This window comes from Ambystoma mexicanum, chromosome 4q (genome assembly GCF_040938575.1).
Source record: "Ambystoma mexicanum isolate Mex_15411 chromosome 4q, UKY_AmexF1_1, whole genome shotgun sequence".
In the NCBI taxonomy this organism is placed as follows: Eukaryota; Metazoa; Chordata; class Amphibia; order Caudata; family Ambystomatidae; genus Ambystoma; species Ambystoma mexicanum.
The window spans coordinates 137,084,693-137,112,063 of record NC_090928.1 but is presented as its reverse complement, the minus strand read 5'-3'; the positions used below and the strand labels follow the sequence as shown (position 1 = coordinate 137,112,063).

General features: G+C 44.5%; 1 protein-coding gene across 1 annotated transcript in view; it reads left to right on the top strand.

Annotated features, from left to right (window-relative positions):
• LOC138467549 (maestro heat-like repeat-containing protein family member 1) overlaps positions 1-27,371 on the top strand; it is a 796,923-nt gene that overhangs the window by 316,867 nt on the left and 452,685 nt on the right. The window contains exon 6 of the mRNA XM_069607658.1: positions 22,504-22,626. Within this exon, the coding sequence (XP_069463759.1) occupies positions 22,504-22,626 (123 nt within the window). The remainder of the gene's footprint in view (positions 1-22,503; positions 22,627-27,371) is intronic.

The window sequence follows — 27,371 nt, the reverse complement described above, 5'->3', positions numbered from 1 at the left end:
TGTGACTGAAGCCATGTCTAGTTGGGATTTACAACTCCCTTTAGTATTGATGGTCATTAGAGCAACACCATCCAAATCTAAAAATCTCGGTCCACACAAGATTCTTACAGGCAGGAAGAGGGTACTTCCACAACATTTGTTGTACAGGACCAATGAGTAAGTCTTAGTAAATGCATCCACAATTCACGAGTATGTCAGAGAGTTGAGAAAGCATTTGCAACACACATTTGAACTTGCACAGTGAAACCTAGAACAAGCAGCTGAGGATGCCAAATCATACTCTGACAGGAAGTCATCTATTAGAGAGTATGAGGTAGTTGACCAGGTAAATAAGTTCATGATGTCCTGGCGTGGCCGATTCAATATTGTGGAGAAGATTTTGCATGTGGTGTATAGACTGCTGATTAAGGAAGGGGAGCTGGCCGTGGAACAGTTTGCTCACGTGAATCCAATAAAACTGTTGTGATTGAAACATGACAGACAAAAAATGGAACAAACAGGAGAAACCATTAAGGACTGAGAGGTGTAATGATCACTTCACAAGGAAGGCTGCACCGTGAAATAGGTGAGTAAACCACTTTGTGATGGTCCACAAAGTGAAGAACATGAGATTAAGAGTAAAAGGATTCATTATAATAGGCAAGTGGGTGAGTTTAGATTGCTTGCTGGACTGAATGGATGGGTGAAGTATCAGTAAAAGTATATAAAAAAATAAATAAATTAAAAAACATGGATAAAGTTATTGATGAATGTACTTAATCTGTTTGTCTCATCTCTTTCCTCTGTGGAGAGAATAGTTAACCCGTTTTCCTCCAAAATGGTTCCTTGGAGCGGATATCCATGGAGGCGCCCCAGGACAAGGTAGGATGCAATCTCCAGGGTGAGAAGAGGAAGAGTCCAGCGGTGCAAATAGACTGGTGGACGCAAGGGGGAAATCCAGATGACAACATGGCAGTCCATGTGACGTGGCAAAAAAGCGTGTCAAAAATCATGTTGTTTTATTTCCAAAAATGTTACTAGTAATAATGTGTCTAGTAACCTGGACATGTGCCACACCAGAAAATGGGAAAGTTGTGATCAAGCAGGTGCCAGCACCAGGTCTCTTGATGAAAGACGTCACTGAATTCACATTGGGAAAGAGGATACTACTTTACGGAGTCTCCATATTATGTATCAAATCCCAATTGATGCCAAATCTTTCTTAGCCAACTTCTTATCTTGTTTCCATCTTTAAGTCTTTTTTCATAGTAGCTTTTCTTTTATCGAAGTCAATATTGTTACCAGTGACAAAGGACACATTGCAATTGTTTACACTTCAATAATATAAAGAAAGCACCTATTTAAATGATTACTTTATAATTCAATTGGGTTGACAACCATAGAACAGAAGAAAATATGCTTGAGTTGGACACATGTTCTTTAGCCTAGTTGTTCTGCAGAGTCCCCATGTTTGATCAGTATCCTCCACAGAAAAGGGGGGATGTGTAGGGGACGTTATGAGCTAAAGAATTTGTGCAGCATATTCTGTGTGTAGTGTAGGATATGGGTTACTTACATTTAGTATTGGGGATGACAAGGGGGTGACATTGGGCCTCATTACAATTCTGCCAGTCCAGAATTAAGGGTGTCAGTAGCAATGTACCGGCAACCTTTCCAGACCGGCAGACTACAACTGTGCCTTCCGGGCTCTCTGCACCCAGCAGGGCTTGAGCTTCTGGGCGCATTGGCCCCATTAGGTACAGTTTTCACAGAAGCAGCAGCACTGTTACCAACAGTGCCAGTGCTTCCGTCTCCCCACTCCCACAGAGTCCTCTAGGACTCTATTCCCTCTAGGTCCCCATTCCCATAGAGTCCTTTAGGACTCTATGGGAATGGGGACTCACGATTTCCACCGCCTGAGATCCCGGGACGCTGGTACTTGTAATGTCCCAGTGCCACTGGGATCTCAGGTGGCAGAAATAGCGTTACGGGGTTGGCGGTAACCCGCTGGTGGCACCGGCGGGTTACCGCCAAGCTTGTAATGAGGCCCATTGTTTACTAACACTCTGTATAGGGGTGAATTGAGTCCATTAGGTACAGTTTTCACAGAAGCAGCAGCACTGTTACCAACAGTGCCAGTGCTTCCGTCTCCCCACTCCCAGAGTCCTCTAGGACTCTATTCCCTCTACGTCCCCATTCCCATAGAGTCCTTTAGGACTCTATGGGAATGGGGCCTCACGATTTCCACCACCCGAGATCCCGGGACGCTGGTACTTGTAATGTCCCAGTGCCACTGGGATCTCAGGTGGCAGAAATAGCGTTACGGGGTTGGCGGTAACCCGCTGGTGGCACCGGGGGGTTTACGGCCAAGCTTGTAATGAGGCCCATTGTTTACTAACACTCAGTATAGGGGTAAATTGAGTCCTCTAGATTTGTTAGGCCACAGGCTCTGAGTGTAAGTATATTGCAGCAGGCGCACAAACACCACTGACTAACATTGTCCATTTCAGAAAATAATGCAAAGTTGAAATCTGAACGACAGTGCTTCGAAAGGCAGAGCACGCAGTGTAATAGCACGATGGGCCTTGTGACTAAACATCAATTGTGCAGAGCAGGAAGAGAGGAGGGAAGTTGCAACATTATTGGGAGGTTGTGTTATTTAGTGAACTGTCCAGAGGTCATTAAAGCCAGGGGCTTGAAAATTACGTGAGCAGAATCAGAGGGGCAGAATGGGCACAGGAAGGTTCTGGCACGTGGTGTGACAGACGACAGATAACACCAAGGAACAGGCTGGGAATAAGGTAAAGAAAATGTACAGAGGGGGCTGTCCTGCATAGCTGTTTCCGGAGGTTCCTCGGCTTGTCTGGAGTGCAGTGTAGATGTAGAGGGTTTTCTTTGAAGGACGTATTTTGAATCTGGGGCTGTGTCCTGGCAGAAAAGGGCTGAATTGTATTTGCCTGCAAGAAGGGCCTGGCGAGTCAAGGGCAAGATGATCATTCCAAAAATCAGAGAGCACAGTGTTAGTATAAATAGATCAACAATGATTTATTCATCATTTCATTTAATGTGTCTTAAATAACACTTTACACATACATACAATAAAATATTTATAATACATTTATAAATCACAATACATAAAAACATGAAACCCAATAAATACTTATAGCAAAAACATCATTCATACATATCCCAGTCAATCTTCTCATTTTAAATTTGAATCCCACATTCATGACTAGGCCAAATAATTGTTAATTATTATTATAAACAGCTTAAAATCAGTTACTGAAAGGCACTGAAATACTTACAGTCAAACACAATCACCAAGTAAGATAGTAGATTTCTGCCAAACCCTATAAAGTGCAATGTGGAAGGATGTGTTGTTGGAATTTAGGCAATAAACCACAGAAGTATTTTCTTTTATGGTGTTATAATTATATACAAATCTACCAAGTAAACACATGCAAGTTGGTCCAGGTTCACTGCACTCAGAATATGCTCCACTGTTTCAGGGATGGCCTTATTCTTACAAATATGACAATATCTCTCCTCCGCTCCAATCTTTAACATGAGTCCCAAAATGGTCAGAACAGGCAATCTATTATTTCGAAGCAGTAGAATAATCCTTGGTACCGCTGGTGTAGGACATGTTACCAGATAAATTGGAGGCTTCATAAAGTTCTAATTAACCAAAGGGAGATCCTGATACTTTTTTAATTTCATCAAGTGTTGGAAATCATAGTTCCAATCCCACTGTTCTAATCTCCTCACAAACCTTGTTTTCAATGTGTGAAAATCAAGTGACCAGTGCGGCACCCAGTTTATCTTTTCAAAAACTCTACTGCTTTCGTATACGGGTCGTAGCAGTGTTTCCCAGATACTGCTGAGGGGAGGCCAAAAATCTTCTTCCAAAACACTCCTTCCATGATCTCAAACCACTGGCGTTTTTTAAGATTTATGGTCTAAATTCCATATAGTATGGAGGCACAAAAACATTGCTTGTAAATTCTGATGATTCCCAAATAACTGTGCCCGGCTGATTGCTTAGTGAAATTAGTCATCAATTAAGTCAATCGTAATGCCTTCCTCCTGCAAGCTTCTCGCAGTAATTCGAATCGTCCACTGGGAGTATATTCAACTTCTAAGTATTTATAATTTGTTACATATTCTATTAGAACTGCATTCATATAAAGAGCTGTATGATTTAACGTTTTACTAGAAATTAACATCATTTTGGTTTTATCCATATTCAGGCTTAAATTGTTTTCATTCGCATAATTCCATAGCTCCTCAAAGGACTTCATTATACCAGTGAAAGTACAATCAAACAGCACAATATCATCTGCATAAGCAAGGTATGCGACATGAGAGTTTCCCACTTTGGGTGGGCAGCTTTAAATAGCTCTCAGCTTTGCTGGTTGATCCGACAGGTAAAGATGAATTAGTAGGGGGGCCAACACACAGCTTTGTTTGACTCCCCTATTAGTTAACCCTGGCCATCAGTCCTGACCTTGACAGACGTACACTTGTGGAACAACTACAGATAATATACCAGAGGATCCGGACACCCAAAACTCTCCAATTGTTGCCATAGCCTTTTTCTATCAATGTTGTTGAAAGCACCTCAAAGATCAACACATATTATGTATAATTCAGGATTGCCTTGTTCCTTGCCTTACCGATCAACAAGCCCATTAACCTCAAAGTACGGGTACTTGAAGAACCTTTTTTTAAACCAGTTTGGAATATATCCAAAATAGAAGAAGATTCCACCCACTTACTAATTTCATCCAGTAAAAGAGAAGAAAATATGTTGCACGTTATGTTCAACATGGACAAAAGTCGATAGTTGGATAGGCATGTCTTTGAACCCTTTTTATAGATACAAACTAAAATAGATTGTTTCCATAACAACGGAATCCTCCCCTCTTTAACTGAATAAAATGACTAACACTTTTGGCCAGATTTTCGGGATTCTGATTAGGAACAATACTGGCAAGTCCATGAGAACCTGGCCCACGGGATCCTTTAAGTATTTTTATTTTATTAACAATATCCTCACTTTCAAATATACTAGCCATCCCTGGCCGTATGTTATAAGAGCATTCTTCTTGTGCATTGCTCATAAAGAAATGTTTCCTAATATGTTCGCTCCACAGAGATCTGTTTACTAATTTATTATTTGCTTTCACATTGTACCATTAGCTGAGGCCAGCATTTACCACGTCTCTCTCATGTCCCCTCTAGTTACGGCAGAAAATACATTTTGCCAAACAACATTTTAGACAACCTTTTCCACCGGTTAACCCAGTTGTATTAAGAATTCTCTAATTTCTTTATCAATCTCTTTGCAGAGTCGTAATCCAGGTCATAATTCTTCCCATCACGTATATTTTTCCACATTAAGCACTTAGCAATGTGAATCTGCTTATAAAATCTTGGATATGAAGACTAAACCTAAAGACAAACAGCATTACATTTATTATGGGCAATGTTTGCTGTTGAATTGGAAATCTAATCCTCAATCTCATCAATAGTTAAACACTCTAAGATTGAGTTTATATCCAACACACTTACAAAATGAATAACTCTAGCAATACTTTGGGGGTTCCAAACAAAGCTGTTTGCACCATTATTGATATCAATCACACCAGTTTTTTCAATTCCAAGCTCTTTCCATGTGGAATTGATGATGAAATTAAGAAAAGCGTGATGTTACACCAAATAGGGCAGCCCCTTTGTGGGCATGCGTGGTTGGGGTCAAATTACAGTACTAAACGAAAAGATTATGTCCACGCTGCAAACAACTCATTGTGTTGTGTACATTATAATATCGTGCAAAATGTGGTCACTGAGAGTATCTCAAGTATTTGTCCATTATAGTTTTGTATTTTTAAAGCATACATGCCAAACTCAAAAGACGTATTTTACATGAGATAAATTGTGAGACAAATATTGAATCAAGACAGTGATGAGTGTTAACATAAAGAAAATGTAATATAATACAAAGACAAAAATGACAAGGAAAGCAAAAAGCAAAATGTAACCAAAACCAAAGTTCTAAAAAACATACATTAATCATTCTATATCCAAATATCCAAGTTGTGAGGTGCTGCAGGGTATACTTAACAGTACCCTGAAGGGTGAGACACGATTAATTAATAATCATGCCTTAAATCTGAAGAGTGACCCTTAAGACGAACAGCATTACATGTATTAAGGGCAACGTTTGCTGTTAAATTGGAAATCTAATCCTCAATCTCATCAATAATTAAACACTCCAAAATTGAGTTTATATCCAACACACTTACACAATTAACAACTATAGCAATTCTTTTGGGGTTCCAAACAAAGCGGTTTGCACCATTATTGATATCAATCACAACCGTTTTTATCAATTCCATGCTCTTTCCATGTGGAATTAATGGTGATATTAAGTAAAGCGTGGACACTGTAAGAGGTGGGTGTAATAGTTAATTTTCTAACATTGTACAACACATTGCCATTGACAAATATGTAATCCAATGTGGCCCGATTAAAGTCATTTCTCCAGGTGAAATTACCAACCTCATCTCATCTGACTTGACCATTTAACATGGTTGAATCCCAGTTGTCTAGGAAAGACGTCCATAACCTTCCTTATTTATTTATCTTGTTCTGAAGCATAGTGCTTTTCCTGTGTACAAATTCTGTCTCCATACACACTTTATCACATTTGCATCTAGCATTCAGGCCACCCCCTATCAGTACTGCATCATTATTGCATTCTGTATTACAATTAATTAAAAGATCGGAAAGGGTGACAAATAAACTCTCAGTCACTAACCCTCCTGGGGGGTCACAGATGTTAACAATCAGAATTCTTTCCATGCCTCTCTTAGGTAATATTTCTACAGCATGGATATTATCGTGATTGCCAGCCAGCCTAATACTCTTGGCAGGGCAAGTATTTTTTACACCAATTAGCAAGCCCCCATAAGGTCTACACGCCACACATTTTTTGGAAACATTTGAAAAATCTGAAATTCATGAGCATAAAACTAGGACCTCATCAATCACTATTGCACCAAGAAGATGCCATTCTCCAGAAGTAAATTGGGAGAATGAGAGCCCTTTACCAGATGTACAAAGCATACGTTTCCATGAGGCAACCTTCCAAATTCAAGTAGGTCAACAATCAATTTCGATCCCCTTCTGCAGGGTATTTTAATTAGCAAGTGTCAGGCAGGATGCGGAAGGCAGAACTTTTTAAATCATTCTGGTATCAAAGGATTAATAAAGTAGCCAAAATCCAACTATTAGCAGAGGGTGTCTTCATTCAAGCAGAGAGGGTCAGAATCTCAAAATCACCAGTCTCATAACCATATACTCTTGCTACTAATCCAACGTTAAGCAAGAGTAGGGGTGCAACTGAGAGCTAAAACTGTATTCATAGTGTATTGCTATCATAGCCAAAGAGTGCCAAGTAGGAGGTCTTGGGTTAGAGGGAAAACACTTACATTTGAATTGCTATGCTGTCCCAATGTAAGGGACATGCACATCTAGAATTAACTGCACGGTTCATGGTGTGTAGATGCCCAGCTAAAATGCCATGGTATAAAAACTGTGGCAGAAAGGGAAGTGTCAGGATGTCTCCTACAGCATGTTGAAGCCATGTCCATGAAAGCACATGTGGCAAAGTACTTACACTTACTTTCCTAAGCCTCCAACAACATTTGCAAGGGGTTGTATGTCAGCAATTGCAAATTTGCCAAGTTTGCAAAAGCCCCCCAAAAAAAGAGCAAAACAATTCTCACTTTTATTGGTTTCCTCCTTTATGTCACGGTCACCAAAACTCTGGGCTTCTGTGCAAAGTGCTTATGGTCAGACTTTGAGTCTTCCACAGTGTCATGGTGTGCAAAGATTGCCCTAGAGCAAAAAACAGCTCTGTATTAGCACTGGGGAAAACTGTGTTCTGGGGCAGACAATGCATTGAATAAATGTTTTCTGCACTCGGGCAACCTTTGCCCTATTTATAATACCACTTGCATCGAAGCAAAGTTTCTGTAAAGAGGTCTCAGAACAGAGCTTTGTCAACCAAATAAAATACCATATCACATCATAACCATGGGCAAAAAAGTAACTCCCGTTTTGGCATTTCCAGAAGGAAATCAATCATAGAGAAAATCTGGATTGTATATGAGTTTTGGCCTAGTAGATGTCATACAAGCTATGGTCAAAGGATGGAATGAAAGCAATGGGAAACGGATGGTGCCTGAGCTGCCCCGATGGATGGCATTTGAGTTGTGGCAAATGGATGGCGTGTGAATTGTGGCCAATTGTTGCTGTGTGGGCAAAGGACAATGAGCATATGTAATGGTAAATGATTTTGTGATGCCCACACTTGCACTTCTTATGTCAGGGTTGGCCCAAAAATTGGATTGATGTCATCCTTGTAAATGCCCTTCTGCTGTACCACAGGATGAACATCTTGTCACAGCTTTCCACCAAGGACATTCCACGTTCATCAAAATTCTGTTCTCAAGTATATTTTTATTTTATATGACGTACTATAATAAAGCTTACATTCATTGAATGGACACGTTAACTTTTGTTCCCTTGTCTAATTTAACTTATTACGTTTGCTTCTGGTTTCTTTAAAATAAAAACAATACGCCTAAAATACATGGGTTGTTTATGGGCAATATTTTAAATGACCATGACCAGTGTATAATGGAGAGGCCTTTTTTCTGCTTCATGCATATTTTTGGAGGCATAGTACAGGGTGTTAAACCATACGACTGAAGTCACAAAATATCTCTTTCCACTTGTGCATAGCCCCCTGCAGAAACTCACGTGGACAAACGAAAATGTACTGCATGGGTAGATTCCCTTTTGGGAATCAGCCCACCCACAACATGCAGGCAAGGGATGAGCACATAGAGTTGGGGGTCACAGACAAAAGTGCAACCTTATTGCATGCCATGCTTAGGGAAAGCACAGTGCTGCTCGGGGTCTTTTCCCATTGCTGACAGCATTACTGTGCCATGAATAGAAACACTGAGCATGTCTATTTCTGCTTTTCATTTACACTTCTAAAATGCAGGTCTGTGTCTTGAAGTACTCTTATTGACCCTACAAGGGCAAGGGGCTAGTCCCATTTGCCCTCCCACCTGGGGTCATTCAACCAAGGCACAGCCACGAATGCACCCGGCATTTAGGTATGCTTGAAGGGGTTGGCTGATGGTACCTTGTAAAGGTCTGTTACCAGTCCTACACACAAATGCCCATGGAGGATTAGGGATTTTGTGTCAGAAATATTCAGGTACAGGATATACTCTTGAGTTTGTCATCTTGAACCTGGGGACGTTTGTGCATTTCACCAATAGTGTTTAGCAGTTTTGGCCCAAGCAAAATGGGTATTGGGGTGAATCCCCTCCCATTATTTACACAGGTTTACTTATTCTGTCGTTCAGAGTGCTCCATTTCAGGGGCACTGTGCAGCACAGGATAATCCCCTACTGCCTCAGGTACAGAAGCCCAATAGGCCCTCATTTGGGGTTCTCTTCTAGTTGGATGTCTGCAAGGTGTCTACATGGACAACCAAAGAACCCACTACACTGCATCAGAACAAAGAAACCCATGCCACAACCTAATGCAACTCCTCAACGAAGGGACAGAGGATTCAACCGTGCACCCAGCAAAAAACAGGCTCACCCAAGAGAGAGCCGAAACGTGAGAAATTACAATGAACAGAGCACAGGCCAACTCACACACACTACACTGCAGCCTATGTACAATCTCTATGGCAAAGCACAAAACAGCATTTTGCGACCTCTTGAGAAAAGGCGGAACAGACGTGCTCTTTCACTCAGAAACATGACTATCTGACAAATACAAAGTAATCGCTCATGAAGTCAAACCAACAACCACAAACTAATGCACTCTGAAAGAGAAAATGGAAGAGGAGGAGGAATCGCCCTAATGCACAAAAATCACAATCTGCTCAACGCCATTCCCCTCAATGGACATAGAAGACTGCAAATCGCTCCAAGTCAATCTCAAGCTCAACGACCAACCTTTTATATTTTTAAACTTCTTTTTATTAGTAACTTCAAAAATAAAACAACTAGCACCATGAGTGAATATGGATATATTGTCTCACAACGTGCATTGCAACATCCATGCTTGCAAGTTCATGAGTAGATCTTAATTTAACAACTTGTTGCATGCAGCTTACTCTGTCCTTCGTATCACTGTTCTTCATTTGGGACTCATTTCACTCAGTTGTACCGCTCCCCCCTCTCCCTCCAAACTGCACTTGCAACCGATACCCATCAATGCAGCCTTCCCTGCTCCCTCCTCTGCCCACCTCCTATCTGTTCCTTCCCCTCAACTTGCTCTCCGCAACCTTCTCCTCCCCTTTCTGCGCATACTCCACCTCTCTGCAGCCGAAGTCTCATGGGGGCAGGTTGTCAGAGGATGAAATCAGCCTTTGAACCAGTGCATTCCACTCCCCCACCTCTGTGCTTGCTTCATTCCGTCCCCTTCGCACTGCTCTGTAGTCTCCCCACCATGCTTCCATCCTGGGTCCTTCTGCCAGCCTCCATGTCATGGTGATGCTGCACTTGGCCAGTACACAGATTAGGTCTTTCATCCTGGCCACGTGTGCCCCATTCCGTCTACACTTAAACAGTCCTAGCAAACCCACTTCTGGTGGCCACTCATGCATATCTATCCCTGCCTGCTGGACTCTGTCTGCTATGTTCCACCAGAACCGCACCACTACTGGACAGCACCAGAACATATGTATTGTATCTGCCAGCTCGTACGCACATCATGGACATCTCTGTATCCCTGTTCCTGTCAATAATGAAATGGTGTGCAGGGTTACGCTCTGTGTGTGACCTGGAACTGCATTTGCCTAAATCTAGCATTCCTGGAAACTTTCCATGTGTTCAGCAAAACCATGGTCTATTCTCCATCGATGAGGGCATGTCATATATCCCTCTCCCACTTAGCCCTCGCCTGAAGCGATGTTTTACCCAGCGTGCCCAGTATTCATTCATAGAGCTTAGAAACCACATGGCCTCTCTCCATCAGATAGTATAGAGTATCTAGCATGCCATCACCTGTGATTACCGTAGTCACTGCTGGCCACCTATTGACTAACATCCTAAACACTCTGTGATTCATCAGGAAATGTCCTCTTGGAATATCAAACCGCACTGCCAAGTCTGAGCACCTCTGCAGCATTCCATCTTGATGCAGGTCCCCCAGTGTCACTATCTTGTTTGCCTCCCAGTGTGCCCTGATACCGCTAACTTCCTCTCACCTCCTGCTACAGATTGTTGCCAGTGGTATGTCATCAGAGTAAGGGTCACATCTGCCCACCATCTTCCACAGCCAGTGAAATAGTGCTTGTCCCCGTGTCACCATAGCAGGTGTATCCGCCAACATCTCCTTGCCTACTCATAGCGCTTCTTTCATAAAATACGGGTTCGCCCCTTCCTGTAGCAGCCAAAAATCCAAAAAGGCCTCATCTGCCAGCCAATCCACTATGAGCTGCAGTTGGCCAGCAAGGTAGTATGCTTCAAAGTGCGGTACCCGGTTCCTCCATCTTTATAATTCCTCTGCAGAACCCCCAGTGCGATACAGCTACTCTTGCCTCCGCAAATGAGTCCCATTACTTTGGAATCTAATCTATGGAAGAACCTGCTGGGGATCTAAAATGGAACATTAACAAAATGGTACAGTAGTCGTGGGAGCACCACCGTCTTAAGAAGCGCCACGCGGCCAATCATGGACAGCAGGTGTTTCTGCCAAAACTTTACGGGATTTCTCCACCCTGAGCGCCTACAACGTATTTGCCTCGTATTCGTTTTTGGGGTCATGATATATATCCTCTCCCAGATACCTAAAGGGGTCCACTGTCCATCGCAACCCCATATCCGGTAGGTGCCTCTTCTTCAAACCCATCAACCCAGCCAGTGGCAACAGGTTCGACTTCTCCTTGCTAATAATGATTCCAGATAGCTTTGCAAAGCCATCCAGCACCCCTAAGATGTGTGGCAGATTACTGGTCGGGTCCTGCACGTACAGCAGCATATCGTTTGCACATAGAAAGATCACATGTATATTACTCCCTACCAGGATACTCGCCTCTCTGAAGTTCTTTCTGAGCAAAATCATCGGGGGTTCTAATACCAGGATGAACAGCATAAGGGAGAGTGGGCATCCCTGTCTTGTGCCTTTCCCCTAACTCTCACACCTCCGAGACATGCCTCCCAGTTCTCACTCAGGCTAATGGCTCTCTATACAACAGCTGCACCTACCTTGCATATCGCAGGCCCACTCCAAAGTGCTGCAGAACTGTGTGGAGCCAGCCCCATCTTACAGAATCAAACACTTTTATAGCGTCCATTGAGGCCACCAGGCATTCTGCGTTGTCTTTGGTTGTTCTTTCTATTACATGATGCATTCTGCGTAAGTTCTAAGATGTGCTCCTGGCCGGGATATAGCTTGCCTGATCGGGGTGCACCAGAATACCTATGACTTTGCAGTCCTGGTTAATCACTGATAGTGGTCTGTGATAACCACACTCCAGGAAGGACTTTCCTGGTTTTAATATTGGCACTATAGTTGATTCCCTGTAGCTAGTCAGTAACAGCCCTCCCTCAAAGGCTTCCTCCATCATTCGTAGTAGATGCAGCGCCAGTTCGTCGGCGTATTTGCTGTAAAATTCAGCTGGGAAAACATCTGCCCATGCGTTTTACCTTAGGGTCATGCTTGAATGGTCGCTTTCATCTCTCCTTCCATGAGGGGTGTATTCTAACATCTCTACCTGCTCGGGCTCCAAGGGAGCTCGCCCTATCTCTCCCCAAACTACTTCCATATCCTCTGCGCTGAACTCCCTGCTATTTTTATACAAGCATTGATAGTACCTTCTGAAAACCGAGTTCATGTCTCCCTGGGCCCGCCGTTCTTCTCCGCACTTGTCTCTTATAGCACTAATCATACCCCTGCCCTCCTCTGCTCGACATAACCAGGCAAGCAGCCTCCCAGGCTTATCTCCACTTTCAAGTAGCCTCTCTACGCACCTACTGTATTCATGCTTACCCTGCCGCTCCATGGGTGCTATGCAACCTCCTCTCTCTCCCCTTTCATCAGTACCTCCATCCTCTCTTCTGTTCTATATATGGTGTCTATCAAGTCTTTCCATATCCCAGCCGCCCTACCAATAGCCCCCCACCCCGATCACTACCTTGAAGGACTTCTACATGGTGCGGGTACTCCCCACACTTCCCGTATTAAGTGTGAAAAAATCCTAAATCTTCTCTCCCAGATAATCCCTAAACTGTTTGTCTAATAGCGCCTCAGCTCTCAGTCGCCACGTAGGGATGGGCCTTTTGAGAGCAGTTTTCTGCCACATCACCAACAGAGGTGCATGGTCTAAGAGGACTCTCGCCTTGTACTCTGCAGCAGTAAATTCACCTAGCATCTCCTCACCGGTGAACACATAATCAATGTGCAGACTCATGTAATAAGAGTAGCCTTTTCTGTCCCCATTCATCCATCTCCACACATCACACAACCCTAACTCCCACAGCAGGGTCACAACAACTTAGCGGGCGGTGCCCTCCTTCTTTGACTCACATCCGCTCTGTCTAGTACCAGGTCTAGGGTGCAGTTAAAGCACCCTGCTGCAACCACAAAGCTCCCCTAGATGGTGCTAGTCAGGGTCCCAATGACTTAAAAAAGCATCATGGATGGGCACATATGTGTTTATAATACAGAATTCTTTCTGCTCCAGAAACCCAAACACCACTGTCATCCAGCCTTCATTATCATTCTTAAACTCCAGGAGCCCAAATGCCACTAAGTGGGCCACCCATATAAGGGTGCCTTTAGCGTACGCTGAGTATGTGCAGCCGCATACCACTCCACCTCCTTTTTTGCAACCACTGCTTGTCTGCCGACTGTGATATCGGTCTCCTGTAGGGGGGCCACATGCACCCCCTTGTATTTCAAATACACATACACCTTGTTCCTCTTGATGTAGCTGTTTAGTCCCCTGACATTCCAGGATCCCACCCTAATGCACTGCATCTGTAGTTTACAGCCACTGTTTGCATGGGTGTCCTACTCGCCTTCCCCTTCTTCCCTTCTTCCCCGCTGTCCTGGGCCTACGTGGTGTCCCTCTTGTTTCTCCATCCAGTTCCAGGGCTATTCCTAAAACCTCCCCTTTTCCTCTCCCTGCATCCCTTCTGGGGGTGCTTCCATTTATCTCCAAGTCACACAACCACTGCCCTGGGCATGTCTTGGGCCGGTTCAGCATGCAATCCATCTCAACATTAACCCCCCCCCCCCGGCCACCACAACTCTGCTGACTAACGTGCCATTCAATTCAGTGTATAACGTCCCCCAAATCACCAACATCCCCAATTAACACCCAACAACACCTGGGCCGTTCAGGCTCAGCTGCCTCTCACACTTAACCGGTGTCTCACTCCATTCCTGCCTGTCTTGCATGCTGCAGCAGTATACCTCTACTTGGTACCCCATAGGGAGAGAGCCACTCCGATTGTATCCATCCAGGGCTGCACTCCCTCTGCTGTCAAAAAAGTGTGAGGTGCCATTACGCAGTACTTTTAACTTAGCAGGATATTTCAGCATGTATTTCAGGCCTGCCTGCCGCAATCTTGCTTTCGTGGGTCTGAAAGTCACCCTCTGTCTTTGTACCCACAGCATGGGTACACCATAATCTTGGCGAACCCCTTTCAATGATCTGCCCCTGTCTGGAAAATGTCAGGATTGCATTCCAGTCCTTGTAGTTCAAGAACCTCCCTATCAGTGGACTTGGTGGTTCCCCCGGTGGTGGTATTCTGGCCAGGGACCTATGGGCATGCTCCACTGTGAAACCCTGCAGCAGGGTTCCTGCCCAATCTCCTGCAACAGCATGTTTTCCACGTATGTCGTAGGGTTCCTGCGCTCCTTCCCATCCAGTAGGCCCAAGTGGTATATTGTTCAACCTTGCCCTTCCCTCGGTTTCCTCTGCTCTACTCTCCAGCACGGCCACTTTAGTTTCAATTCCTGCACTCCAGACAGTGCACTGGCTATATTTTGCATGTTTTCATCCACCTGCGTCCACACCGCTTGCACTCTGCCCGCCAGTGCTCGGACATCCTGCCACAAAAACCCCACGTCTATCCTGGCCTCATCCATTCCCCTCTCCAGGGTCGTTTGCAGAGTCACAATGGCTTTTAGGATGAGGTTCTCCTCTGCATTAGTGTCCTGCTCTGCAGCGGGATGGGCTGTTGGGACATCGCTGCCTCCCTTCTCCTTGCAATGGGTGTGGCTCCTCTGTATGTCTAGTCCGGGTCTGCCCTGCATGGACTGTGCTTCCCTGCCCAGGGGGTCTGTCTGCACACTGTCCGGTATCCCCGGTTATCCCCCTGCAGCACCCAGCTCCCTCAGCCAGCCGCTGTGTGCAGCATCATCTTCAATCAGGTTGGGCTCCCTGGGGGGTGCAAGTACAAACTGCCACTTCAGTTCTGAGGTCAGGGGGCTGCCGGCAGTGCAATGTTGCTTTCCGCTCTCTGCTATGCTTCCTTGCGCAGCTGTCGTGGGCTGCAGGGAGAACGAGGCAATTTCAAAGCAGGAGAGGGCTTTGGTGCAGTAGTGAGGACCTGGGATGCCGTCACCTCTTTCCAGAGCGAAGAAGCCACAGAGGTTGATCACTGCACCAGCACACAGTTATTAGACGGAATTTTCCTGATGGGTTATGACTTATTTTGTGGAGCAGCCTTCTTGTTCTTTATGTTCTGGTGTGTTATATCAATGGAGTTTGAAAAGTTATTTGTGTGGAATGCTTCAAATTAGCACATGGCCCTCAGTGGTGTCATGCAAATTCAATGTCTACTATACTTACTGCCCCTCTGTAAAAGGGTGGCTCATCAGGTGGGGTCAAGCACCAACCTTAACTAACGTTGTGACTCTCAAAGGTCTAAGTAATAAATGTAAATTTCAAACCTTTATTTTGTCCACTGGCGTATTCAAAGTTAGCTTGTGTTGCAAAAGCGGGGGAGGACTCTCTATCAGGTTGAAGGCCCCTGCGCTTACCACACACACAGGCTGAGCCTCCTGCTCTGTGCCGAGCTGCACCATGCAGGCCGACTGCTCTTGGGTGCTCGACCCTCACGAGAATCCCTCCCGACATGTTGATGTACTGTGCGGCAGCCGGTTCTTTCGTCGTGTCGTGCTGCTCGCTTCTGCACACCACAGTGCTCCCTTGTCACTCTCCGGGGGTAGATCTCTGCACCTTTGCTGCACCGGTTCTGCTGCTGACCCCATGCGCAGCATTCGTAAGGCAGCTGTTTTGTTTCCACGTCACATCTTTCAGGTGCCAGGTTCTGCCCAAGCCTCCTCCAGCCCCAGTCCTTGGTAGCTCCCTGCACGCCACGTCCCCTGCAGCTGCGGCTCCTCCTTCAAGCCATGGGTGAAATTTTACCACATCACCGTCCTGGCTGCTTCACTTCTTTGTTCCCCTTCACAGGCTCCATCGCTCCCACTCTTCCTTGCCCGCACACTTCAAGTGCCCAGGGCCACCTCACAGGGGTTTATTTGCAGTGTTCAGTATATTGGTGTGTAGTAGGGCTAATCAATTGCCGGATCAGGCGGGAGCTCCTGGAATATGTGTCCTCATCACATGGCCGCTGGACCGGCCTCCAAGCTCGGATGACCAATCTATCCTACTATTCCTTCTGATCTACAGACCGGCCAACTACAACTGCAACTTCACTACAAATGTCACTGACGCCATAGTGTGGGGTGGGGAGATCTCTCTTCTCAGCTGGGTCCTCCCTCTCGAACAGCGTCCCTGCCTCTCTCAAACTTGAGCAGAACCACCTAAAGTTCTGGAAGGAACTCAAGACCTTCCTTTTCTCTTCTGCTTTTTCTCTTGCTCTCTCCCCTGCTGATGCCCCTGTCCTCTGCTGAACTAACTTGTTACCTGGCAACCCACAGAACCACATGGCTAAAGGCTCCTGCATGACCAGTAGCCCATTGTACTGCCTCTGGGGTTCCTACCCACTTAGGTTAGGGACTGTATCTGCAACCCTACAGTCCACTGCATCTCTGCACTCACTTCAGCCACCACCCTGGCAGCACTTACCGCGTCTTGCCATTGCACCCCCCCCATTCCCCTTGGCATTTCTCCTCTTCCCTCCCCCTCACACGTGTGCGATCTGAATGACACCAGACAAAGTAAGATTGTTTGTTTTGTCCTCCCTCTGTCTACCCTTCCTTGTCTTGTCGCGCCTAAAAACAATTGTGTACAGGGGCGTTATAAATGATTTATCATATCATATCAATCATATGGAGTGACCATCATATGATCCCGTTCAACATCAAAACCCTGAGCCGCATGATGCCTGCAAACATAAAACTCATGGCGACAAACAAAAGAAACTGCAAGGGACTTAACCTGGAAACCCTAACAGATATATGGAATCTACCAAACCCAACACCCCCCACCTAAATATAAGGACACAGGACTCAGCGGGAGAGAAGAATCACACCTGGATCACAAACACGCTAGATCAATTTGCACCCCTAAAACACTTCAAACCCACTCTAAAGAAAACCACAGTGAGATGGTTCACAGAAGAACTGATGGAACTAAAAAAAAAAAAAAAGTAAACTGAAAAAACAATGGAGAAAACGTTGCAACCAACTAGACAAAACCAACTACAAGCGGCAAATCTGGATTTCCAAATTAGCAACCCTAAAGCAAAAAAAGCATAATACACCACAAGAATCCAATCAGCAACACATCCACAAAAATAAATGTTCAAAATCATCAAGGAAATAGACATATTACAACAAGTTGAACGTACCATCGCAATACCTACCTTAACCAGAAGCAATTCAACTGGCCATTGATGCAGACCGAAATACCACAAACACCATCCTGGAAACCAGCACTTCATCAACCACAACAACACTCGATCAATTAAAACCCATAAGTGAGGAAAGTTTTGACTAACTAGTAAAAGGCACCAACATCACCAGATCTCCCAATGACCCATTTCCACAGAGTATCTACAAAATCTACAAAAAAATTCTCAATTACAAAACACAAACCTTATACATTCAAATACTAATGAATCTATGCCTAATCAGAGGAATAGTACCAAAATTATACAAATCAGCATACCCCTCCTAAAAGATGAGACAGGAAACCCAGACGACCCTACAAACTATAGACCTATATCAAATGTACCATACCCAGCAAAAATGCTGAGAACCACATTTAGAGAGAACTACTCAATCATGTAGAAAGGAACGGAATACTTGACCAATCCCAAGTCAGTTTCAGGCCCATGAGAGGAAATGAATCAGCACTCCTCTCCCTATGGGACGACCTAAATTTAAACACAGACAAAAGTACCCAATCAGCTTTCATACTACTGGACAAATCAACCATCTTCGACACAAACAGAGATAAAATGCTAACAAAGTGTCATGATGCCTGCCCCCAGAGCACCGGGACAGGCCCAGCACCCCTGGAAGCAGGCATCATGCCCTCGGGAAAAAACCCAGCGGCCCCTAATAGGGGCTCTTTGGACTTCGTCCTGGCGCCTTTGGCGCCAGGCTCATATTGGACATCAGTCCTGGCGCCAAAGGCGCCAGGCTCATAAAAGAAGGTGTTTGGTGCACTTACCTGACGCAGACCATGCTGCATAAAGCCTCAAGCCAAATGAGGCTTAGGAGGGACTACCTTATTAAAGGAACTATTTTACTTGGGTGGGGACCGTGGAAGAATACTTACACTGGAACTTCTTCCAAGGCTATTTAAACCACGCCCGGACTGCCACACGTGCTTCGCGTTGTTCTGCATCTAGCAGCTGGACGCTCACCGTGTCTGCTCCTGCATCCTGACTTCTGCCACGCCCGCCAGGATCCTGGAACACCTGCAAAGGGAGAAGAGAAGAGAATAGGAGACAGAAGAGCCCTTATCTGCTAAATCCGCATTCAGGAGACATTTCGCCGACGATCCTGAAAAGGAAGACATTCATTTTAAAAGCACATCGCATCGATCGCTGCAGCGCCGCATTCCACTCACCTTTACTAGGCGCCTCACGTTCATCAGCGACCATCTGGATCCGCAACCACATTTCAGCGCCTAGGGAGAAAAAGACAAGAACAAAGGTGAGCTAGGGAAGAGAATAAGAAAACCGTAATCAGTCATCTTAAGACTTACCTGTTGGGTCATTCCCACTTCATTTCGGGTCGGTGCCGCATCCTGGCATTTCCGGACCCCGGCCCCTAAGGGGAAAAAAGACATCAGCGTTAGTGAGCGAATGCTAAGACATTACCTGAACGCTCATTAAAGACTTACATGATATCTACTGGAACTGCACCTTTCACTTCGGGTCGGTGCCATATCTCCGGCATTTCCGGACCCCGGCCCCTATGGGGAAAAAAGACACAAGCATTAGTGCATAAATGCAAGGACACTAAAGGAACCTCTCATCAAACAAACTCACCTGAAGTTCTACAATCCATGATCCAGTGAAGTAACTGGATCACAACGCGCCCCTGCATCAGAAGCAGGATGGAGAGATCCATAAGGTGAGCCTTAGCAGGGAACTTTCGGAGGTGGTCAAAGAAGAGCGAAGAGCGAAGGGGGAGGTGGGAGTAAGCACACTACTCGGTAAAGAGTTAATTCCATTTCTCCATCTGCAGAAGGATCTTCCTACGGGCCAGACAAGCCAGAGTTGGTGGTCGAGTACAGTTGGTGTTCCGAGTCCTGCGCATCACGCTAGAAGAGGTTGCAGCTATCCAGACCAGACCCGCGCCTCCGTGCGAGCCAGGTGAGCGTTACACAAAGAGACTGGATGAACGCGGCACTAAAAACTCTGCACTACAATGGCTGAAATCTTTTCTCACCTTCTGAACCGAAAGAACACACCCACCTCCACTTACATCAGGCAGTATGTTAGATCACCTGCTGTGTATTACAAGGATCAAGCCTCTACCCACTTCTTCTCAACATCTACATGAACTCTGTAATGAAACTCATTCAAACCCATGGACTGACAGCCTACAATTACGCAGACTACACCTAACTCATCTTCAAGATAACTTCTGACGGAAACCCTGACAAAACCCTTAACAAATGCCTCACTGACATAAAACCCCACTGACAAACAACAACCTCAAGATAAATCCCACCAAAACAGAAATAATGGTCTCCTCTCCAGAAAACAATACAACACATACATACCTGACCCGGCCACTGAGGTTGGGACCCCAACCGTAAACATTGACAGTGATAGAAAATGTTTGAATGCCCATGGACAATGGCCTCCCTTTGGAACCACAAGTCAACGCAATAGCAAAGAAAATGTTCTACCTCTTGCGATTAATAAGAAGGATCCTTCCTTACCTCCGTTTCTCACACAGAACCCTTGAGATCATATCTTTGGTATTACCAAGAAAAGACTACACAAATAGTCTCTATCTTGGAATGCCAGAACACAGCACAAACAAATGACAACACATCCAAAATACTGCAGCAAAACTACTCCTCGGACTAAATAGAAGATATCACATCACACCGGCACAGAGAAGTCTACACGGGCTGCCAGTAAACAAATGCATTATCTTCAAAGCCCTCTGCATTGCCCATAAATCACTACATGGACAAGGATCCAAATTCTTCCAAGTTAAAATCACCCGTTACCAAACAACCAGCAAGAGACTTAAGATCGAGCAACAACCTCCAAATAGAAATAAGACACTATGAGAAAAGGAAATTCAGAGGAACCGCCTTCTCCTATCTGATAGCCAAACTATGGAACTTGATACTGAAGGAAATATGAATGACGGAAGACCAGCGTACATTCTGGAAATTACTAAAAACCTGTCTATTCACACTCTTTTCCACCCCCTTACAACTCTCATGTCCTACACATGCTCAGAGGGCTATTGAAACAACACACCAAAACAAGCAAACCATACACCACTCTTTAATCATGCAGCAAAACCGATATCTGCAGACAACAAATGACTCAGGCACTGGATGACACCTTTCCAGATGCAACAAGCCCAGTGCACATAACAAAATAACAAAGCACACTGAGAAAGCTCACACACACAGACATCAGTTTCTCCTGGTTCTGCCCCTCTTTCCCTCAATAACCAACTCTACCCACTTTTCTTACAGAGCCACATGAACTGGAGACCATGCAAATGGCAGTGGTGCATGGTATACATCAACATAACATAACATATCTCCTGCTGTCAGTAGGGGGAGCAAGAGAGCGACGCTTATAGGAATTTATGAGGGCATATTTTTAGAAGCACTCATCATGTTTTCCTGTGGGCTGTGCGTTGGCTGGACACAGGGACGAAAGTGTCAGTCAACTTCCGTGTATTCGGACTGAGGTTCACGAGAGTGAGAAAGCAGATGTGGGACTAGCAAAATAAATAGTGTACCTGTATTGTGTAAGTGCGTTTGTGTGTCTCAAGGGGTGGAAAAATAAACATGTCTATATGTTCAAATGTGTATGTCTGTGTGTGTATATTTGTAGTGCAGGACGAAATCCTGAAATATTCGCCTCAGGCTCGAATACAATTTGTTAATGGGAAATGATTGTATATTTTTGGCGGTGCCGCAAAACAGAATGCCACAGGGCAATTGGATGGCATATTCTTGGAACTTGCTACAAGACAAACGGTTACATGGTTATGCTGGCATATACTGACACAGTAGGGATTCAAATGTCGTATTTCAGGGACAAAACACTGGCGTTATTGAGCAAAGCAACATGAAATAGCATTGTTGCATGAACCATGTTGAATAAACACCCATCCTTTATCAAGTGGAATGCAACTGCTTCTTGATATAACATGAGAGCGTTATTACATGGAAATACTGTATACATTGGCTCAGGGAGCATTACAACATCTTCCAACTGTGCCACAATACGGGCATACATTTTTGCCATTGACGTCATGCAATCTGGGAATGCTGGTATATATCAGCTGAACACAGGAATTATAAACTTGTGCTGTTTGGTGGGACACGCATCCTGAACTCTACTTTACAATGCGAAGGCTGGCATATATTCTGGGCACAGGGATCATGAAATTCAGTTTTCCTTGGCAATGCTGTCTTTAATTATTGACACAGACAACGTGGACATATGTTTCATGATACCAGTGCAGGGACTTATTTTGGGCCCTGCAGGTATGAAAATGTGTTGGAAAATGCTCCTGTGTTACCCTTCAGAACTGATTGTGAGACATTTTTAAAAAAAAATCACAAAAATGTGCTTTAAAATTCAATCTGAACCTGTTATATGAAAAATATTCTCTCAGAAACCCTAAACATGGCTTCACGCTCATTAGTGAAAAAAATGTGTTTATCCCGCCAGTGAAAATAATCAGGATTGTAAAAAGGAAGGTATTTTAAAAAAGTTTGAGCCGCCAGGCCACATTTCATCTTTATTAATCTTCCAAATATGTTTCTCTCTTTAGCTCTCAGAGCAGCAGATAAGAACCATTTTGGAGAGTATGTTAAGTATCACCACAAGTAAAAAACTCACCGTTTGCTGTGTTCTGGAGGTGGCTGTCACAATAGACATGTTCATAAACAATTCAGTAAGTACCAAGATCCCAAAAAGTCTTTTTTGATCTACTCCTTCAGAGGGGAACTTGGTGTAAGCTGCGATTTTCTACCACAGTACGATATCTCAGGCCTTTAAGTCACCCAGTAAACCTGTAAGTTAAACATGACAGACACATGAAAATCGTAGCCTTTGTTTACTTTTGAATAGTTGTGCTCATTAAGTTTGGTTATTTTGTTTTGCATGATATAATTTTCTACTTACTAAATACATTTGATAAACAGTGTTCTTTCATTTTTTTGCTTTCCTTTTGTCCTTTTGTGTAAGGTGGGAGACACCAAGGATTGCCCCCGATCACCTTATCAACACACTGTCCTGTTCTTTCACCCTCCTACTGCACTAATCTTGTTTATGTTTTTCCAGAGGGGGGAGATTCTATTGACCTCATTACAGCCCTCTGTTGAACCCTCTAAGTTTGTGACCCATCAGTATGGGAACACCTGAAATACATAGCATTACTGTTATCAGGCATTCATCATCAGTGTTGGAGGAGAGGCCTTGGAAATAATTTTTAGACTGGCCCAATATTACACATTTTCAGCAAGCCCAACCCTTTTCCTATCAGCAAATTTGGAAATACCAAACAAAAGAGGCCAGAGGTGCAGAGGCCTACCAGGAAATCTTCAGAGTTCCCTATAGGCCAGTCCCTGCCCGCCCCCCGATAAGTGTACTGTATTTGAATTCTCCTATGCGTCATCTGTCTTGCACATGTCTGGTGTGTGGCACCATTTTGAACAGATATCATTTGACTCAGAGTTTCTGCCAGTAGTAGACATACATAGTAACAGTTTCTAGACCACAATACAGTACCTGTCACTTTTTTGTCAGTTGAATCGACCACATTGTCCATGCATCTCAATACTGTTTTAACCCCTATGTGTCAACCAGAATGATGAGACATAGATTTTCGAGATGCTGTTTGCCATTTTACCAGTGGTTGGCTCTTTGCAATTCAATGGGATGGGAACACAGCACCTTTAGGAACTGGTCCGGCCATAGGTATGTCACATAACCACCCTGCCAAGCACATGGCCGTTCAGATGCCCATCACTCTGAGTACTAGCATTAGCCATAAAGTTGAATGCATACCCGGTGCATCTCTTATAGTTTAGGGACCAGGGTATGAGCCGGGGTGAACCTTATCAGCTTGGATAGTTCCTCATTAACTAAGCAACCCCTCAATGAACTGGGTCCCAGTATTCGATCCACACCACTATTGCCACTTTTGCATTCAGTATATTGTTAATTGCACAGCTTGGCTAAATATTTACTGTTTGGTTATTGTTTTGGTTTTAATGTTTCCACTGTCATTATAGGGTGGTGGTCGCCGCCCGATAGTTAATGTGAGTTGGAGCCACATAGGAACCCCTCAAAATTCTATTGTTAATAACTTTTGATTTGAGTAACAGATTTGGACAACATTTCGAAAGTGATTACATTGTGTGGGCCCCTCCAGACTGTAAAGTTCCGTAAAGATTTGTTAAAAAAATAAAAAAGTTATTAAGTGTCAAAAATAATTTTTTTCTCCAAATGTGGGGCCTACTTCCTATTAATTTTCCCTTAGACAAAAAAGGTAAATTTTTGCCAAAGCGCACAGCCTAAACCACTGGACGGATGATTTGGACCGGGTCCAAAACAACTTGGGCACAAAGTGTTGACTCACAATCCATGCATATTTGGGGTTATTCCATGCCGTAGTGAGTTTAACATTTGAAGGAGAATGGGGTAACCCCTTCCGCAAAAATTATATTTATATCTCCCATGGTGCATTGCAGGATCATGGTTTTCTGACGCAATATTGCTTTTAATGTTGTTTTTTAGATGTCTTTTTCGGGATATAAACAATGGGTCGCTCCGGCGGAAATATATCGGTGTGCAATCTATAATCCTCTAGAGTGGATGTTTTTAAATCAATCAAGAAATATCATAGCATTTTGGTCGGCTACATCTGTCAGACTATTACGGCTAATTGTTGCTCATAATGGGGGGTTTTAAATAAAACTATATAACAAGCATTTAGCGTTATAGATCTGTTTCTCTTTCCCTTGTTGAACACGTTTCTCACAATATAACAAATGCTCAGATTCCAGTGATGGGAATATTGAGTAAAGGCTTTTTCTAAGGGGGGAGTGGATTGCCAGAGAAAAGTGATTACATTGTTTTGTTGAAATCATATTGAGTATTTTCTGTATTGCATGTCATTCAACATTACATCCATCTGAACTTATATAAAGCATTCTCTACCACCTTATTCTTCTGTTCCTATTCACAAGTGTGCTAGTGCCAGACTATCCATTATTGATTACTGCTCAGATTAAGTGTGATATCCAATTAATAATTTATCATAAAGTGTGATATATATATATATATCTATATATATATATATTGTTTAAATTCTCAAATAAACCTTTTAAACTTGCAAAACAGAACTACTTCTTGGCTCAGTGGGGTCAGGGGGATTCCAAGAGAGGGGTGTTATATAGGGGTAGTCATCCAGAACGCATGAACTGGACATAAAGATATATCAATAAGGGTTTCCATTCAGCATCCCAGACTAGGCATTGACTTAGCTGTAGTGTTGAATTGAATCCTCTTAGAAATTGGGGGCTCATCCGGGATGTTTGGGTTAGATCTACCATTTGTGCAGATTAATACAGCGTGCCAGCTGACCAGATACACATATCCGGTCGGATCACCACGCTGTGTTACGCTTTAAAGCACTCCTCAAAGGAACGCTCTAAGGAAAAGGTCTGTTTTGCAAAAATAAAATACTAACTTCTGTAAGTCAGGAAGGAATTCAAATTCCAGAATGACGACCTTAGTAGACATGAAAATAGCCAGAGAGCACTTCTTACATAAGTTATTTGCGAGAGGTGAGTGGACTCACCAGGACCGCATGGTCTGGTTGCAGGCCATCACGCAACAGGTCACGGAAACAGGGTCAGATATATGGAGAGATCAGGGTCCCTTACATGTGGCCCTGAGTGAACTATACATGGCTCCTAAAGCTAAGGATGAACAAGACAAGATGGTTAGGATAGCGGCATACCTGTACCTATATATGGGAGGCATGCAGGATAAATGTACTGAAAGCCAAGATCTGGCGAATAAGCGACAGATGACGTTACAGAAGGTCCAATCTGACCTGGTCTCTTCTGAGCAGAGGCTGCAGGGGAGCCAGGAGTCAGAAAATGAGAGTAGACAGCACATCATTAAAATAAAGAAGGATATGGACATCCTGCAACAGGAAAAGGCTGACCAGGATACCAGATTTCTGGCCTTGCAGAAGGAGTACCAAGAAGGTTTGGACTCCCTACTGCAGAGCCAGAAAAAGCTGGAGCAACAGTTAGACTTCAATAGGGTATGTGCTGAGCAGGTAGTCACCCTGCAAAGCCACCTAGATAGGGAGAAGGCAGAGAGCAATAAACTGATTCTGAAAGACCTGGATACCCAGGCAGAGTTTGATCAGGAGCGCCAGAAAGCTGGTGCCTTCCAAAGGCAAAGGGACGACCTGGCGGCACAGATGCAGGCTCTTAGTCAGGAAAGGGATACCTTAGGCCAGGAAGTCTGCCACTTAAAAAGGAAAATGGAAGAAAATCACCTGGCCCTCCAGGGACTGGGTGACCTCCAAAAAGAACACCATAACTTGTTAGAGCACACCAGGAAGGTGGAGGATGCTCTGGCAAGAAAGGAGCAGGCCAATAGGGACACAGCTCAGGAGGTAACCCTCCTGCAGCAAAGACTGGCCCAGTGCTCCAGGACCAATCAGGAAACGCAGAGAGAGAATGAGGCTCTCTGCCAGCACAATGATAGGCTCCAACAACAGGTAGCGATGCAAGGGAGACTGATAGAGTCTAGTTAGGCCTTAACTGAGGAACTGAAGGCACAGGCTCTTGCATTGCAACAGGGAGCAGGGGCGGATAGAGACCAGGTTCGCTGGGAAAGGGAAACTCCTGAGCATAACCTCTGGAGCCCTAGTACCAGAGGCCTTTATATCTCTCAGTCCCTGGACTCTGCCACCCCCATGTCCCCTGGCGCACATGAGCACCGGGCCACAGGGATGGCAGATTACTATCCAGCCAGAAGCATGGGGCTCATAGGCCAGTACCTCCCAGGAATGGATGGGCGGGCATCCGGGTATGGGCACCCAAGCACAGTGCAATTTAGTGGGGAACCCCAGGAGAATAGGCCCATTAAGGGCATCCTGAAAACTTCTGCCCAGTTAGGTCAGTGGGGGGGGTACCCATCAAATCCTGGCAGCAAAGAGGAATCTGAAGACTCCTCTGAACGGTACAGGACACAGGAGACCAGGTCCCCACATTCTGCCAGCCATTCCCAGGCTCGCAGAATCCGGGAAAACCTGGAAGATCAGACAGGAACCTCTGGGAGCAGTGCCTCTGAGTCAGAGGACGAATGGACCAGGGTTACCCGAACCAAAAAGGCCAATAAGGCAAAAAGGGCCTTGCTTAAGGACCCATTGAAACAGATTAAGGCAATCAGGAGTGTCATCACGCCCTATCATAAGAACGCCAAGTACTCTGTTTGGGAACACTTGGAGCTCTATGATCAAATGATGGAGACTTTCCATTTGAAGGACAGCAGTAGCTGCATCCAGTACGTCAAATGGACATTCTCCCCAGAATACTCCAGTTTCTTTGCGGGGCTGGAGGACCAAAATCATTTAAGGTGATTCACCTATAAGGCGGCCATCTTGAAACA